At 42.7% G+C, this 14,956-nt stretch overlaps 2 protein-coding genes and 1 pseudogene across 2 annotated transcripts; all 3 read right to left on the bottom strand.

The window, feature by feature from the left end:
* Nucleotides 1–1,137: 1,137 nt before the first annotated feature.
* On the bottom strand, nucleotides 1,138–2,363 carry LOC112267397 (olfactory receptor 52K2-like). Its single transcript, XM_024445670.1, has one exon. It carries the CDS (start codon nucleotides 2,361–2,363, stop codon nucleotides 1,344–1,346), a length of 1,020 nt encoding a protein of 339 aa, XP_024301438.1. The 3' UTR covers nucleotides 1,138–1,343.
* Nucleotides 2,364–9,005: 6,642 nt separating this feature from the next.
* On the bottom strand, nucleotides 9,006–9,654 carry LOC112267581 (annotated as a pseudogene).
* Nucleotides 9,655–9,883: 229 nt separating this feature from the next.
* LOC121839192 (olfactory receptor 11A1-like) lies at nucleotides 9,884–14,559 on the bottom strand. Its single transcript, XM_042296605.1, has 2 exons — nucleotides 14,057–14,559; nucleotides 9,884–10,413 (listed from the first exon to the last, which is right to left on the bottom strand). Exons 1-2 carry the CDS (start codon nucleotides 14,477–14,479, stop codon nucleotides 9,889–9,891), a joined length of 948 nt encoding a protein of 315 aa, XP_042152539.1. The 5' UTR covers nucleotides 14,480–14,559; the 3' UTR covers nucleotides 9,884–9,888.
* Between the last annotated feature and the right edge of the window lie 397 nt (nucleotides 14,560–14,956).

Genomic DNA, 14,956 nt, shown 5'->3' with positions numbered 1-14,956 from the left:
TAGTTGTAATCACTGACTGTACACATGGCAATGGACTTTCACAGTTGCTCAAAGACAATTAAATGTTTGCATCAGTTTGCATTGTATTTAACCTTTACATGTCTCTTGCCATATCATCTTCATTTTGAGACCCAGTAACAGCACAAAGGCAGTAATTCAATCAATTTCAGATGAAGTAGAATCACACTGTGGTTCACTTAGAATGTTATACTGTACCAGAGGTGTTCTCCATGTTAACACTGACACACCCCACAAACTTTTCCTCTCAGGGACATTATCATGGAATATTGGTGTGAAACAACACCTGTGCTTAAATTACAGTGTGCACATATCTTGAAGAATTAAGCAGAAACAGACTGGCCAGGCAGTTAGGGCAAATGCCAGATGGGCTGGACAATCTTTAGCTCAGTGGCCGGTCTAAAAAGTTTGAAAGCATAGAGATAGAGAACTCTTGTGGCTAAAAGCCACGAGAGTAGTAACTGGGTTGGACTTCCTATGGGTTAAGGAAGGATAACATCATTCCATGAAGGTCATCATTAGGGATCAGCCAATGAATCATACTTGTGGGCAAACTGCAGGTGGCAGTAAATCACCAACTTTATACCTGTTCAAACAACACTCTCCGAGTGGCATTATGCAACCTTTCAGATTTGCCAACTCATAGAAGTAGTAGAAGAAGAAAATTGACAACTTCAAAATGTAGATGGCCTCAATGGCGCTGCCCATACTCTCACAGACGTCATATTGAGACAGATATGCTGACGCGATGTCTATGTTTGTAACACAAACTGAGGTGTCTTTAGATTAAGTGTATTTGAGTGGGGAACTGGGCTGAACTTCCTCATTTTACATGAAACTATTTAAAAAATGCATTTGAATTATTTTCAATTACATAAACAATAAATAATGCAAAAATAGTTGTATTTATTTTAGGATAACTAAATTAATAAACTACTTGATCAAGAAAATGCATACATCCCTTTTTTTTACAGGAAATTATTTGTTTATTTTACTTTCTAATTCTTCAAAATATCAAAAGGATCTACTAGATCCGTCATGTCTGGAAGAATACTTTACTGCCCATTTACATCCTTTTTCTCTGTCCCCAACCCCCCTGAAACACACATACATGCCCAGTGAAATGCTAAATTGGAAGGACATCGGGTCAGTGACACAGCACCATCCCTTATTTGACTTTCCTACAGTAAAATAGGCTTAACAAAATGCATAATAATTCACACAAAAAATGCAATACAAAGGAGAAACAAGAGATTAGGTTGATGATCAAAACATTCAGTTCTGGCGGCTCACATTCTGTCATAAGTTCTTGTGATACCTGGGATTCAAACCGGCAACCCTTGCCCTGCTGCTGTACCATCTAAAGTCATAATTGGTACCAGTTTACGTTCAGATTTTAGATGAGGAAAATCAAGAGAGTTAGGAAAGATTTTTGTTCTTATAATTTTTGTAATACATGTTCTGATCTCCTTGGTCCTAATACCATATATGATAGGGTGTACCAGTGGCGGGAAAAGAATGAACTGTACTGATATTAATACATTAACCTCCTTGCTAACTGTGCTGTGCCTGTTGTAAATAACAGAAAAAAGGATGGCTGTAGAGAAGTTGATGAAAGTGATCAAGTGGGGAGTACACGTATTAAAAGCCTTAGTTCGTGACTCCTTTGAGACTTTCAAGCAAACAAGTAATATTTTGATGTATGAGAGCACAACTAACACAAAAGGTAAAACCACTAGACTTGCTATCACACATATACCATACAGGTTACTCAGTGCACTTTCAACACAGGAGAGTTTAACAACTGCTAAATTATCACAAAAAAGCTTGTTGATATTGTGGCTGCACACAGGCAGCCTAGAAGTGATAAATATTTGAAAAGCAAGCATAGTTATGGGAATAAAATATACCAATGCTACCAACATCTTCACTTTAGAAGGGGTCATAATGCTATGATATTGCAATGGCTTACAAATTGAGACATACCTGTCATATGCCATCACTGCTAGAATAACGTAAGCACACGTTGCATATACACTGCTGAAAAACACCTGCAATAAACAACCTTTGTGAGAGATGTCCTTTATGTCATTAACAAGATTGTCCATGATCTTCGGACAGACGGATAAACACCCAATCAGTCCATTCACCGCCAAGTTGAACAGAAATATGTACATAGGCTTGTGTAAGTGTGATTCTAAGTAGATGACAAGCATGAGACTGATGTTGGAAAATATTGTAATGAAGAAAAGCAAAAATGTTAAGAAAAAAGCTGCGTAGTTGAGTGGGCCTGGGGGTCCATACGCAGTGAAAAATACAGTGCTATGCAAGACAGTTTGGTTCATATTTCCTGAGTAAAAGACAATTGTAATCAGAAGTTATCAGACATCATTTTACATATAATATAATGCAGTAATAAAATAAACGTTTAGAAAATGTGCAAATGTCAAAATAGTTACCATCAGGTTAATACACTAGAGTTGGTGTGAATGAATTTGATGAAGATGAGAACATTCTACAATGAACAGTCTTCCAAGTAAGATGTTGGCTGGCATGATACATTTGAGCCTTTTTTATACCTTCACCATATCATAATTGACATGAGTATTTTTAGTATTTTCCAAATTAAAGCAATGTCTTAGAGAGATGTCACCCAATGGCATTAATTAAGGATGTATTTGTATCACTTCGTTTGAGATCAGGGAGGTGTTTGTGTTTGTTTGACTGTATTCCAATTATTTTGGTTCACTTAAATGGGCAATCTTACATTTTCAAACTTTTAAAAGAATCATATACACCCATTGATTCTTGAAAAATATAACTTATGAATGCCTCATGAGCTTAGTCAACTGTCTTACCCCATAAGAACCCAAAATATGAGCTTGTTTCACTGCATTGTTTATAAACAATATAACTGAAAACAAACACTGTATAGCCTCAAAACATGGTTAAAAATATGATTTTGATATCATGGATGGTCAGTCCTTGCTTCTATGAATTTGGACGATATACACCACCGCCAACAACAGGTTGACTTTATTAGGGGTCATGATGGTGTGGTACTGCAAGGGCTTACAAATAGAGTCAAACCGGTCACAGGCTATCACTGTTAGAATCAGATATGAATAGACTCTACTGAAAGAGATTGGATTAAACAGCCAAGCGAGATATCTTGGATTCCCACGAGGAGGTATCTCATGATCTTTGGACAGACTGAATAACTTTCAATTACAGCCAAGTGGAACAAAAACATGTAGACTTGTTTCAATGGAGATGACCATGAGAAACAGGCGTCACGTTCTGACCTTAGTTCTTTTGTTATGTCTTTGTTTTAGGTTGGTCAGGGCGTGAGTTGGGGTGGGTTGTCTATGTTCGTTTTTCTATGTTGTGTTTTGCGTTTGGCCTGATATGGTTCTCAATCAGAGGCAGGTGTCGTTAGTTGTCACTGATTGAGAATCATACTTAGGTGGCCTTTTCCCACCTGTGTTGTGGGTGATTGTTTTCTGTCTTTGTGTATGTCACCAGACAGGACTGTTTCGTTTCGTGTCATACTCTTTGTTATTTTTGTTTTAGTGTTCTGTGTTTAATAAATTCATCATGAACATGTACCACGCTGCGCATTGGTCCTCCGATCCTTCATACTCCTCAGACGAGGACGACGAACGTTACAACAGGTTAAGAGACAAAGTTTAGACATACAGTGGGGCAAAAAAGTATTTAGTCAGCCACCAATTGTGCAAGTTCTCCCACTTAAAAAGTTGAGAGAGGCCTGTAATTTTCATCATAGGTACACTTAAAATATGACAGACAAAATGAGAAAAAAAATCCAGAAAATCACATTGTAGGATTTTTAATTAATTTATTTGCAAATTATGGTGGAAAATAAGTATTTGGTCACCTACAAACAAGCAAGATTTCTGGCTCTCACAGACCTGTAACTTCTTCTTTAAGAGGCTCCTCTGTCCTCCACTCGTTACCTGTATTAATGGCACCTGTTTGAACTTGTTATCAGTATAAAAGAGACCTGTCCACAATCTCAAACAGTCACACTCCAAACTCCGCTATGGCCAAGCCCAAAGAGCTGTCAAAGGACACCAAAAACAAAAGAACGGTGAGCAAAAATCCCAGAACCACATGGGGGGGATCTAGTGAATGACTTGCAGAGAGCTGGGACCAAAGTAACAAAGCCTACCATCAGTAACACACTACGCCGCCAGGGACTCAAATCCTGCAGTGCCAGACGTGTCCCCCTGCTTAAGCCAGTACATGTCCAGGCCCGTCTGAAGTTTGCTAGAGAGCATTTGGATGATCCAGAAGAAGATTGGGAGAATGTCATATGGTCAGATGAAACCAAAATATAACTTTTTGGTAAAAACTCAACTCGTCGTGTTTGGAGGACAAAGAATGTTGAGTTGCATCCAAAGAACACCATACCTACTGTGAAGCATGGGGGTGGAAACATCATGCTTTGGGGCTGTTTTTCTGCAAAGGGACCAGGACGACTGATCCGTGAAAAGGAAAGAATGAATGGGGCCATGTATCGTGAGATTTTGAGTGAAAACCTCCTTCCATCAGCAAGGGCATTGAATATGAAACGTGGCTGGGTCTTTCAGCATGACAATGATCCCAAACACAGGCAATGAAGGAGTGGCTTCGTAAGAAGCATTTCAAGGTCTTGGAGTGGCCTAGCCAGTCTCCAGATCTCAACCCCATAGAAAATCTTTGGAGGGAGTTGAAAGTCCGTGTTGCCCAACAACAGCCCCAAAACATCACTGCTCTAGGGGAGATCTGCATGGAGGAATGGGCCAAAATACCAGCATCAGTGTGTGAAAACCTTGTGAAGACTTACAGAAAAGTTTGACCTCTGTCATTGCAAACAAAGGGTATGTAACAAAGTATTGAGAAACTTTTGTTATTGACCAAATACTTATTTTCCACCATAATTTGCAAATAAATTAATTAAAAATTCTACAATGTGATTTTCTGGATTTTTTTCTTCTGATTCTGTCATAGTTGAAGTGTACCTATGATGAATATTACAGGCCTCTCTCATCTTTTTAAGTGGGAGAACTTGCACAATTGGTGGCTGACTAAATACTTTTTTGCCCCACTGTACATCACAAACAGAAAGATACAGTTGAAGTCGGAAGTTTACATATCCCTTAGTCAAAAACATTTAAACTCAGTTGTTCACAATTACTGACATTTAAGACTCATAAATTCCCTGTGAGTTATGATCACCACTTTATTTTAAGAATGTGAAATGTTAGAATAAGAGTAGAGAGAATTATTTATTTCAGCTTTTATTTCTTTCATCACATTCCTAGTGGGTCAGAAGTTTGCATACACTCAATTAGTATTTGGTAGCATTCCACAAGCTTCCCACAATAAGTTTGGGGAATATTGGCCCATTCCTCCTGACAGAGCTGGTGTAACTGAGTTGGGTATGTAGGCCTCCTTGCTCGCACACGCTTTTTCAGTTCTGCCCTCAAATTTTCTATAGGCTAGAGGTCAGGGCTTTGTGATGGCCACTCTAATACCTTGACTTTGTTGTCCTTAAGCCATTTTGCCACAACTTTGGAAGTATGCTTGGGGACATTGTCCATTTGGAAGACCCATTTGGGACCAGGCTTTAACTTCCTGACTGATGTCTTGAGATGTTGCTTCAATATATCCACATAATTTTCCTACCTCATGATGCCATTTATTTTGTGAAGTGCACCAGTCCCTACTGCAGCAAAGCACCCCCACAATATGATGCTGCCACCCCTATGCTTCATGGTTGGGATGGTGTTCTTCGGCTTGCAAGCCTCCCCCTTTGTCCTCCAAACATAACGATAGTCATTATGGCCAAACAGTTCTATTTCTGTTTCATCAGACCAGAGGACATTTCTCCAAAAAGTACGACGTTTGTCCCCATGTGCATTTGCAAACTATAGTCTGGCTTTTTTATGGCGGTTTTGGTGCAGTGGCTTCTTCCTTGCTGAGTGGCCTTTCAGGTTATGTCGTTACAGGACTCGTTTACTTTGGATATAGATACTTTTGTACCTGTTTCCTCCAGCATCTTCACAAGGTCCTTTGCTGTTGTTCTGGGATTGATTTTCACTTCTCGCACGTTCCTCTCTAGGAGACAGAAAGCGTCTCCTTCCTGAGCGGTATGACGGCTGTGTGGTCCCATGTTTATACTTGCGTACTATTGTTTGTACAGATGAACGTTGTACCTTCAGGCATTTGGAAATTGCTCCCAAGGATGAATCAGATTTGTGGAGGTCTACAATTTTTTTTCTGAGGTCTTGGCTGATTTCTTTAGATTTTCCCATGATGTCAAGCAAAGAGGCACTGAGTTTGAAGGTAGGCCTTGAAATACATCCACAGGTACACCTCAAGTTGACTCAAATGATGTCAATTAGCCGATCAGAAGCTTCTAAAGCCATGACATCATTTTGTGGAATTTTCCAAGCTGTTTAAAGGCACAGTCAACTTAGTGTATGTAAAGTTCTGACCCACTAGAATTGTCATACAGTGAATCATAAGTGAAATAATCTGTCTGTAAACAATTGAAAAATGACTTGTGTCATGTACAAAGTAGTTGTCCTAACCAACTTGCCAAAACTATAGTTTGTTAAAAAGACATTTGTGGTTTGGGTGACAAATGGGTTTTAATAACTCCAACCTAAGTGTATGTAAACTACCGACTTCAACTGGTTTCACAGGATGTCAGAAAGTACACAAGATCAGTTGGATAACAAAGCAGTCTGGAGTTAATCAGACATATGTTTCATGAGGTGAAGATTATTACAGTTGATTTTGAGCATTAGCATTTCACCAGCAAAGAATGTTGTCAATAGATGTCAATACCAAATTGTGGTTAATCTTAAGGACATCCATGATAGCGACAGCACGTTTTAAGTTGATAAGCAACTTTTTACAGTGGTTTAAATGGACACGTAAAATCTGACATTTGATTTGTCAATAACTCAGCCTATCCCTTAGTTCTTCTCAAATTAAGTATAGACATGGTGTAGTTTCGTCTTGTAATTTTTATGTTTTTAAGCATATTTTAGCATCTTTTCATAGGCGTGTGAAGTAGGGTGCTGCAGCGCCCCCTGAAAAGCAAAAATATATATATACAGTACCAGTCACCTACTCATTCAAGGATTTTTATTTATTTTTATTATTTTCTACACTGTAGAATAATAGTGAAGACATCAAAACTATGAAATAACACATTTGGAATTATGTAGAAACCAAATCAAAATATATTTTATATTCTTCAAAGTAGTCACCCTTTTCCTTGATTACTGCTTTGCACACTCTTGCCATTCTCTCAACCAGCTTAATGAGGAATGCTTTTCCAACAGTCTTTAAGGAGTTCCTACATACAGTATGCTGAGCACTTGTTGGCTGCTTTTCCTTCACTTTGTGGTCTAACTCATCCCAAACCATCTCAATTAGGTTGAGGTCGGGTGATTGTGGAGGCCAGGTCATCTGATAGAGCACTCTATCACTCTACTTCTTTGTCAAATAGCCCTTACACAGCCTGGAGGTGTGTTGGGTCATTGTCCTATTGAAAAACAAATTATAGTTATCCTAAGCGCAAACCAGATGAGATGGGGTATCGCTGCAGAATGCTGCGACAGCCATGCTGGTTAAATGTGCTTTGAATTCTAAATAAATCACAGACCGTGTCACCAGCAAAGCACCCCCACACCATCACACCTCCTCCCCCATGCTTCACAGTGGGCGATGTTCTTGCCATAATTTTGGACTTGGTCTTTTTCCAAATAGGGCAATCTTCTGTATACCACCCCTACCTTGTCACAACACAATGCATTAAGAAGGAAATACATTTTACAAATGAACTTTTAACAAGGCACACCTGTTAATTGAAATGAATTCCAGGTGACTACCTCATGAATCTGGTTGAGAGAATACCAGTGTGTGCAAAGCTGTCATCAAAGCAAAGGGTGGCTACTAAGAAGAATCTCAAATATAAAATATATTTGGATTTGTTTAACAATTTTTGGATACTACCTGATTCCAACTGTATTACTTCATAGTTATGATGTCTTCACAATTATTCTACAATGTAGCAAATGGGGAAACATAAAGAAAAACCCTGGAAGGATTAGATGTGTCCAAACTTTTGACTGGTACTGTATTTTTAAGAATTAAGCAGAATCAAACTGGCCCAGAAATTAGGGCAAATGCCAGATGGGTCATTCCTTTAGTTTGCAAGCGTAAAGATAGATAGAGGACTTGAGTGGCCAAAAGTCACCAGAGTAGTAACTGGGTTGGACTTCATATGGGTTAAGGAAGGATCACGTCATTCCATAAAGGTCACCATGTGTGATCAGCCAATGAATTATACTTGTGAGAAAACATTCCATGCTGGTGTCAGTAAAATCTCCTATGGAACCATTTCCCAATTTAACTGCTGGGTTTCATTGGTTTTATGTGATACTCTATTGGGACAGACTGAGGTGTCTTCAGATTAAGTTTAGCTGAGCGGGGGATTGGGCTGATCTTCCTCATTGTGCATGAAGCTCTTTCAAAAATGCATTGGAATCATTAGCAAGAAAAAATGCAACTATTTGATCAAGAAAATGGATTGATCCTTTTTATTTGACAGGAAATGATTTGAAACAGAACTTATTGTATCCTCATTTTATTCTGTCCACATACATGTCCATTTACATCCATTGACATGCTAGAAGAACATACGGTCAGTGACACAGCAGCATCACTGATTTGACTTTAGAACAGTAAAATACATTTAACGAAATGTAGACGAATTCACAGAAATAGAATGCAATACAAAGGAGAAACAAGAGATTAGGTTGATGATCAAAACATATGTATAAGCATTCAGTTCTAGCAGATGATCCTGTCAGACCTGGGATTCAAACCATCAACCCTGCCCTGCTGCTGTAATGTCTAAAGTCATAATTGGTACCAGTTGAGGTTCAGATTTTCGATGAGGAAAATCAAGAGTTCGGAAATATTCTTCTTATAATTTTTGTAACACATGTCCTGATCTTCTTGGTCCTAATACCATATATGATAGGGTGTACCAGTGGTGGGGAAAATAATGAACTGTACTGATATTAATACATTAACCTCTGTGCCTGTTGTAAACAACAGAAAAAAGGATGGCTTACAGAGAAGTTGATGAATATGTTCTAGTGGGGAGCACGTATTAAAAGTCTTCTTTCATTACTCCTTTGAGGCTTTACTATTTTGACATATGAGAGCACAACTAACACAAAACGTAAAACCACTAGACTTGATATGGTAGATATACAGTACCACACAGGCTGCTCAGCTCACTTTCAAAACAGGAGAGTTTAACAACTGCTTAGTCATCACAAAAAAACATAGATTGTTTCCGGCACAAGGGAGCCTTGAAGTGATAAACATTTGAAAAGAGTTACGGGAATAATAATAATAAAATATACCAATGTTCTGATATTGAAATAGCTTACAAATTGTGACATACCTGTCATAAGCCATCACTGCTAGAATAACATGAGGACATGTTACATATACATTGTAGAAATGTAACGGTGGGCCAAGAGAACAGAGGTGGCAGAGCTGGTTGGGGCGTAGGGTCGTCCCAAAGATCCCTGTTAGCATCTGTTTGAGCACAACCTGAAGGTAGGGAGGGCAGCGCCCCTTGATGCTCTGTAGTTATGCAGTTCACTAGCTAATATGACACAAAACATTCTCAGTTACAATACATTATAAACTTGATGCTTTACAAGAATCATTGGTCTACAGAGAAATTATGGCAAAATTATACATATTTGCACAGTCAATGATAGCAACTATAAGTAACAAAACACAATTCAATATTACAAAAATCATCTGTTATGTTTCAGGGTTAAGGCCTAGTACCTTTTTACAAGCCTGCCTGATATTAACCATCCTAACGCCATACATTAAAGGATTGAAAAGTGGTGGACATATCAGAAAATAAACTAATAAAATAGTGCGAAGTATAGGTGGAAGATGTGCAGTATCATATCTGCCTTGTAGAACCACAAATAAACAGCCAAATAAGAAGTTCAGCAAAGAGGCTATATGTGGTGTACAGGTGTTAAATGCTTTCTGTTTCGTCTCTTTAGAAGACTTTAAACATATTTGTAGAATTCTTACATATGAGTATATGGTAGGACATATAGTACAAGAAATATAAAGCACAGTGACAAGAAGACCCCATATGTTATTCAGCATAGTATTTGAACAGGCAAGCTTGACGACTGAGTAGTTGTCACAATACACTCTGTCTAGAACGTTACCACAAAATTGCAGTCGCAAACTCAGGGAGATAACGATGCCATTGAGGAAAAAAGAATACACCCATGACAGTAGAATTAAGCCACATGTCACGCCCTGGTCAAAGTATTTTGTGTTTATCTTTATGTATTTGGTCAGGCCAGGGTGTGGCATGGGGTTTTTGTAATTGTGGTGTGTTTGTCTTGGGGTTTTGGTGGTGGTATTGGGATTCTAGCTTAGTGGGTTGTCTAGCAAGGTCTATGGCTGTCTGGAGTGGTTCTCAATCAGAGGCAGGTGCTTATCGTTGTCTCTGATTGGGAACCATATTTAGGCAGCCATATTCTTTGAGTTTGTCGTGGGTGATTGTCCTTAGTGTCTTACTTGTACTCTCTGTTAGTTTGCACTAGATAGGCTGTTTTCGGTTTTCATTTACGTTTATTGTTTTGTAGTGTTTAGTGTTTAGTCGTATTTACGTTTTGTTTAATAAATATGGATCGCAATCGACACGCTGCAGTTTGGTCCGACTCTCCTTCATCACCACTAGAAAACCGTTACAGAATCACCCACCACCAACGGACCAAGCGGCGTGTCAACAGGCAGGAGCAGCCGAAAGAGGAGAGGCAACAAAGGCAGCAACAGCGGCGCAATGAGGATTGGACATGGGACGATATATTGGATGGCAAGGGTTGCTACACATGGGAGGAGATCCTGGCGGGAAGGGATCGCCTTCCATGGGAACAGGTGGAGGCACTTAGGAGAGCAGAGGCAGCCGGAGAGAGGAGCCGGCGATACGAGGGAACACGGTTGGCAAGAAAGCCCGGGAGTCAGCCCCAAAAAATTCTTGGGGGGGGGCTTACAGGGAGTATAGCTATGCCAGGTAGGAGACCTGCGCAAACTCCCTGTGCTTACCGGGGGCTGGAGAGACCGGGCAGGCACCGTGTTATGCTGTGGAGCGCACGGTGTCTCCAGTGCGGGTGCACAGCCCGGTTCGATATATTCCAGCTCCTCGTATCGGCCGGGCTAGAGTGGGCATCGAGCCAGGTAAGGTTGGGCAGGCTCGGTGCTCAAGAGCTCCAGTGCGCCTGCACGGTCCGGTCTATCCAGTACCACCTCCACACCCCAGCCCTCCGGTAGCAGCTCCCCGCACCAGGCTTCCTGTGCGTGTCCTCGATCCAGTACCACCAGTTCCAGCACCACGCACCAGGCCTTCAGTGTGCCTCGCCTGTTCAGCGCAGCCAGAGCCATCCTCCTCTACAGCGCTGCCGGAGCCTCCCGCCTGTTTAGCGCAGCCAGAGCTTTTCTCCTCTCCTGCGCTGCCGGAGTCTCCCGCCTATCTAGCGCTGTTAGAGCCTTCCTCATCTCCAGCGCTGCCGGAGTCTCCCGCCTGTTTAGCGCAGCCAGAGCCTTCCTCCTCTACAGCGCTGCCGGAGCCTCCCGCCTGTTTAGCGCAGCCAGAGCTGCCAGTCTGCAAGGAGCAGCCAGAGCTGTCAGTCTGCATGGAGCAGCCAGAGCTGCCAGTCTGCATGAAGCAGCCAGTCTGCATGGAGCAGCCAGAGCTGTCAGTCCGCATGGAGCAGTCAGAGCTGTCAGTCTACATGAAGCAGCCCGAGCTGCCAGTCTGCATGAAGCAGCCAGTCTACATGGAGCAGCCAGAGCTGCCAGTCTGCATGAAGCAGCCAGAGCTGTCAGTCTGCATGGAACAGCCAGAGCTGTCAGTCTGCATGGAGCAGCCAGAGCTGTCAGTCTACATGAAGCAGCCCGAGCTGCCAGTCTGCATGAAGCAGTCAGTCTACATGGAGCAGCCAGAGCTGTCAGTCCGCATGGAGCAGCCAGAGCTGTCAGTCTACATGAAGCAGCCCGAGCTGCCAGTCTGCATGAAGCAGCCAGTCTACATGGAGCAGCCAGAGATGTCAGTCTGCATGAAGCAGCCAGAGCTGTCAGTCTGCATAGAGCAGCCAGTCTGCATGGAGCTGCCAGTCTGCATGGAGCTGCCAGTCTGCAAGGAGCTGCCAGTCTGCAAGGAGCTGCCAGTCTGCAAGGAGCTGCCAGTCTGCACGGAGCTGTCAGTCTGTAAGGAGCTGCCAGTCTGCAAGGAGCTGCCAGTCAGCACGGAGCCGCCAGAGCGGTCAGTCTGTAAGAAGCCGCCAGAGCTGTCAGCCTATATGGAGCAGCTAGTGCCGCCAGTCTGCCCAGCGCCGCCAGTGCCCCCAGTCTGCCCAGCGTCGCCAGTCTGCCCAGCGCCGTCAGTCTGCCCAGCATCGCCAGTCTGCCCAGCATCGCCAGTCGGCCCAGCACCGCCAGTCTGCCCAGCACCGCCAGTCTGCCCAGCGTCGTCAGTCTGCCCAGCGTCGTCAGTCTGCCCAGCGTCGTCAGTCTGCCCAGCGTCGTCAGTCTGCCCAGCACCGCCAGTCTGCCCAGGGTCGCCAGTCTGCCCAGCGTCGCCAGTCTGCCCAGCGTCGCCAGTCTGCCCAGCGCCGCCAGTCTGCCCAGCGCCGCCAGTCTGCCCAGCGCCGCCAGTCTGCCCAGCGCCGCCAGTCTGCCCAGCGCCGCCAGATCTGCCAGTCAGCCAGACTCTTCCAGATCTGCCAGTCAGCCAGACTCTTCCAGATCTGCCAGTCAGCCAGACTCTTCCAGATCTGCCAGTCAGCCAGACTCTTCCAGATCTGCCAGTCAACCAGACTCTTCCAGATCTGCCAGTCAACCAGACTCTTCCAGATCTGCCAGTCAACCAGACTCTTCCAGATCTGCCAGTCAACCAGACTCTTCCAGATCTGCCAGTCAACCTGACTCTTCCAGATCTGCCAGTCAACCAGACTCTTCCAGATCTGCCAGTCAACCAGACTCTTCCAGATCTGTCAGTCAGCCAGGATCTGCCAGTCAGCCAGGATCTGCTGAAACCACCAGCCAGCCAGGAGCTGGTAGATCTATCTACCTGCCTGAGCTTCCTCTCACTCCTGAGCTTCCTCTCACTCCTGAGCTTCCTCTCACTCCTGAGCTTCCTCTCACTCCTGAGCTTCCTCTCACTCCCGAGCTTCCTCTCACTCCCGAGCTTCCCCTCAGTCCCGAGCTGCCTCGGTCCCGAGCTGTCCTTCAGTCCCGATCTGCTCCTCAGTCCAGTGGGGTTCTGGGTGGGGACTACTAGACCATGGTCGGCGGCGAGGGTGGACTATCCAGGGACGAAGGGAGAGGGGACTAAGACATTAAAGGAGTGGGGTCCACGTCCCGCGCCGGAGCCGCCACCATGGACAGACGCCCACCCGGACCCTCCCTATTGTTTTGAGGTGCGTTCGGGAGTCCGCACCTTAGGGGGTTCTGTCACGCCCTGGTCAAAGTATTTTGTGTTTATCTTTATGTATTTGGTCAGGCCAGGGTGTGGCATGGGGTTTTTGTAATTGTGGTGTGTTTGTCTTGGGGTTTTGGTGGTGGTATTGGGATTCTAGCTTAGTGGGTTGTCTAGCAAGGTCTATGGCTGTCTGGAGTGGTTCTCAATCAGAGGCAGGTGCTTATCGTTGTCTCTGATTGGGAACCATATTTAGGCAGCCATATTCTTTGAGTTTGTCGTGGGTGATTGTCCTTAGTGTCTTACTTGTACTCTCTGTTAGTTTGCACTAGATAGGCTGTTTTCGGTTTTCATTTACGTTTATTGTTTTGTAGTGTTTAGTGTTTAGTCGTATTTACGTTTTGTTTAATAAATATGGATCGCAATCGACACGCTGCAGTTTGGTCCGACTCTCCTTCATCACCACTAGAAAACCGTTACACCACAAATGGTTTTAGGTGTCATAATATTGTTATACTGTAGAGGATAACAAATAGAGATGTACCTGTCATAGGACATAACTGCTAAATTACAAAATTCTGTTATAGCATATGTGTACAACACATAAATCTGGAGATAACAATAAAGAAGGGAAATATCATGTGTGTCAGACAGCAAGTAAAACATGAGAGCAGGAAACAAACCAGTGCTCCCATACAACTGATTAACAAACAAAGCACATAGAAACAGATACATGGGTTCATGAAGGCTTCTTTCAATGCAGATAACTCCAATAAGTAAAGCATTGGCAAGAATGATGACAAAATATAAAACAGATACTACAGCAAAGTAGAAATACTTCATTTGTCCGATATCACCGTATGCAGCAAGCCTAAAGACCTCGTAGTGAGTAGAGTTTTCCATGGTCCTGGTAGATGGTAAAGGTGAGCTGTCAATGTTTGAAGAAGAGGAGCAAATCCTCCTACTGTAGCTTAAATATGTATTAAAATCATGAAATCATAAACATTCAACAACCTAAATGGATAATTCCTTGACTTGTTCATTCAGAGATACATTTGCTCACATCTATACTCACCAATACAGACAGCTTTAGATTCTTCTGATAAAAGAATTCATTGCCTAAAACAAACAATATTATACTTTGTATCCGGCACTCATGTTACTTATCAAAATGAAATGGAAAATAATTAATTGATTACCTGTAAAGTAGGCTAAATCCAACATTTTGACAGACCATTTCTAATCCATGATGAACTGCTTAAACTCCTCAAACGATTCCTATACTTATATATATATAAAAAAAACACCTGCCATGGTGTGATATGCAAGTGTACACCAATACCTGGGGAAAATTAGATATTCTCAGAGTCAAGGAAACCG

Source organism: Oncorhynchus tshawytscha, linkage group LG14 (genome assembly GCF_018296145.1).
Source record: "Oncorhynchus tshawytscha isolate Ot180627B linkage group LG14, Otsh_v2.0, whole genome shotgun sequence".
In the NCBI taxonomy this organism is placed as follows: Eukaryota; Metazoa; Chordata; class Actinopteri; order Salmoniformes; family Salmonidae; genus Oncorhynchus; species Oncorhynchus tshawytscha.
The sequence above is the reverse complement of the archived record's forward strand: the minus strand, read 5'-3'. Positions and strand labels throughout refer to the sequence as shown.

Coding starts and splice junctions, on each gene's coding strand:
- LOC121839192 (XM_042296605.1), bottom strand. CDS start 14,479: ATGGAAAACTCTACTCACTACGAGGTCTTTAGGCTTGCTGCATACGGT. Junction 10,414..14,056: donor CACCTAAAACCATTTGTGGT/GTAACGGTTTTC, acceptor TACTTTGACCAG/GGCGTGACATGTGGCTTAAT.
- LOC112267397 (XM_024445670.1), bottom strand. CDS start 2,363: ATGAACCAAACTGTCTTGCATAGCACTGTATTTTTCACTGCGTATGGA.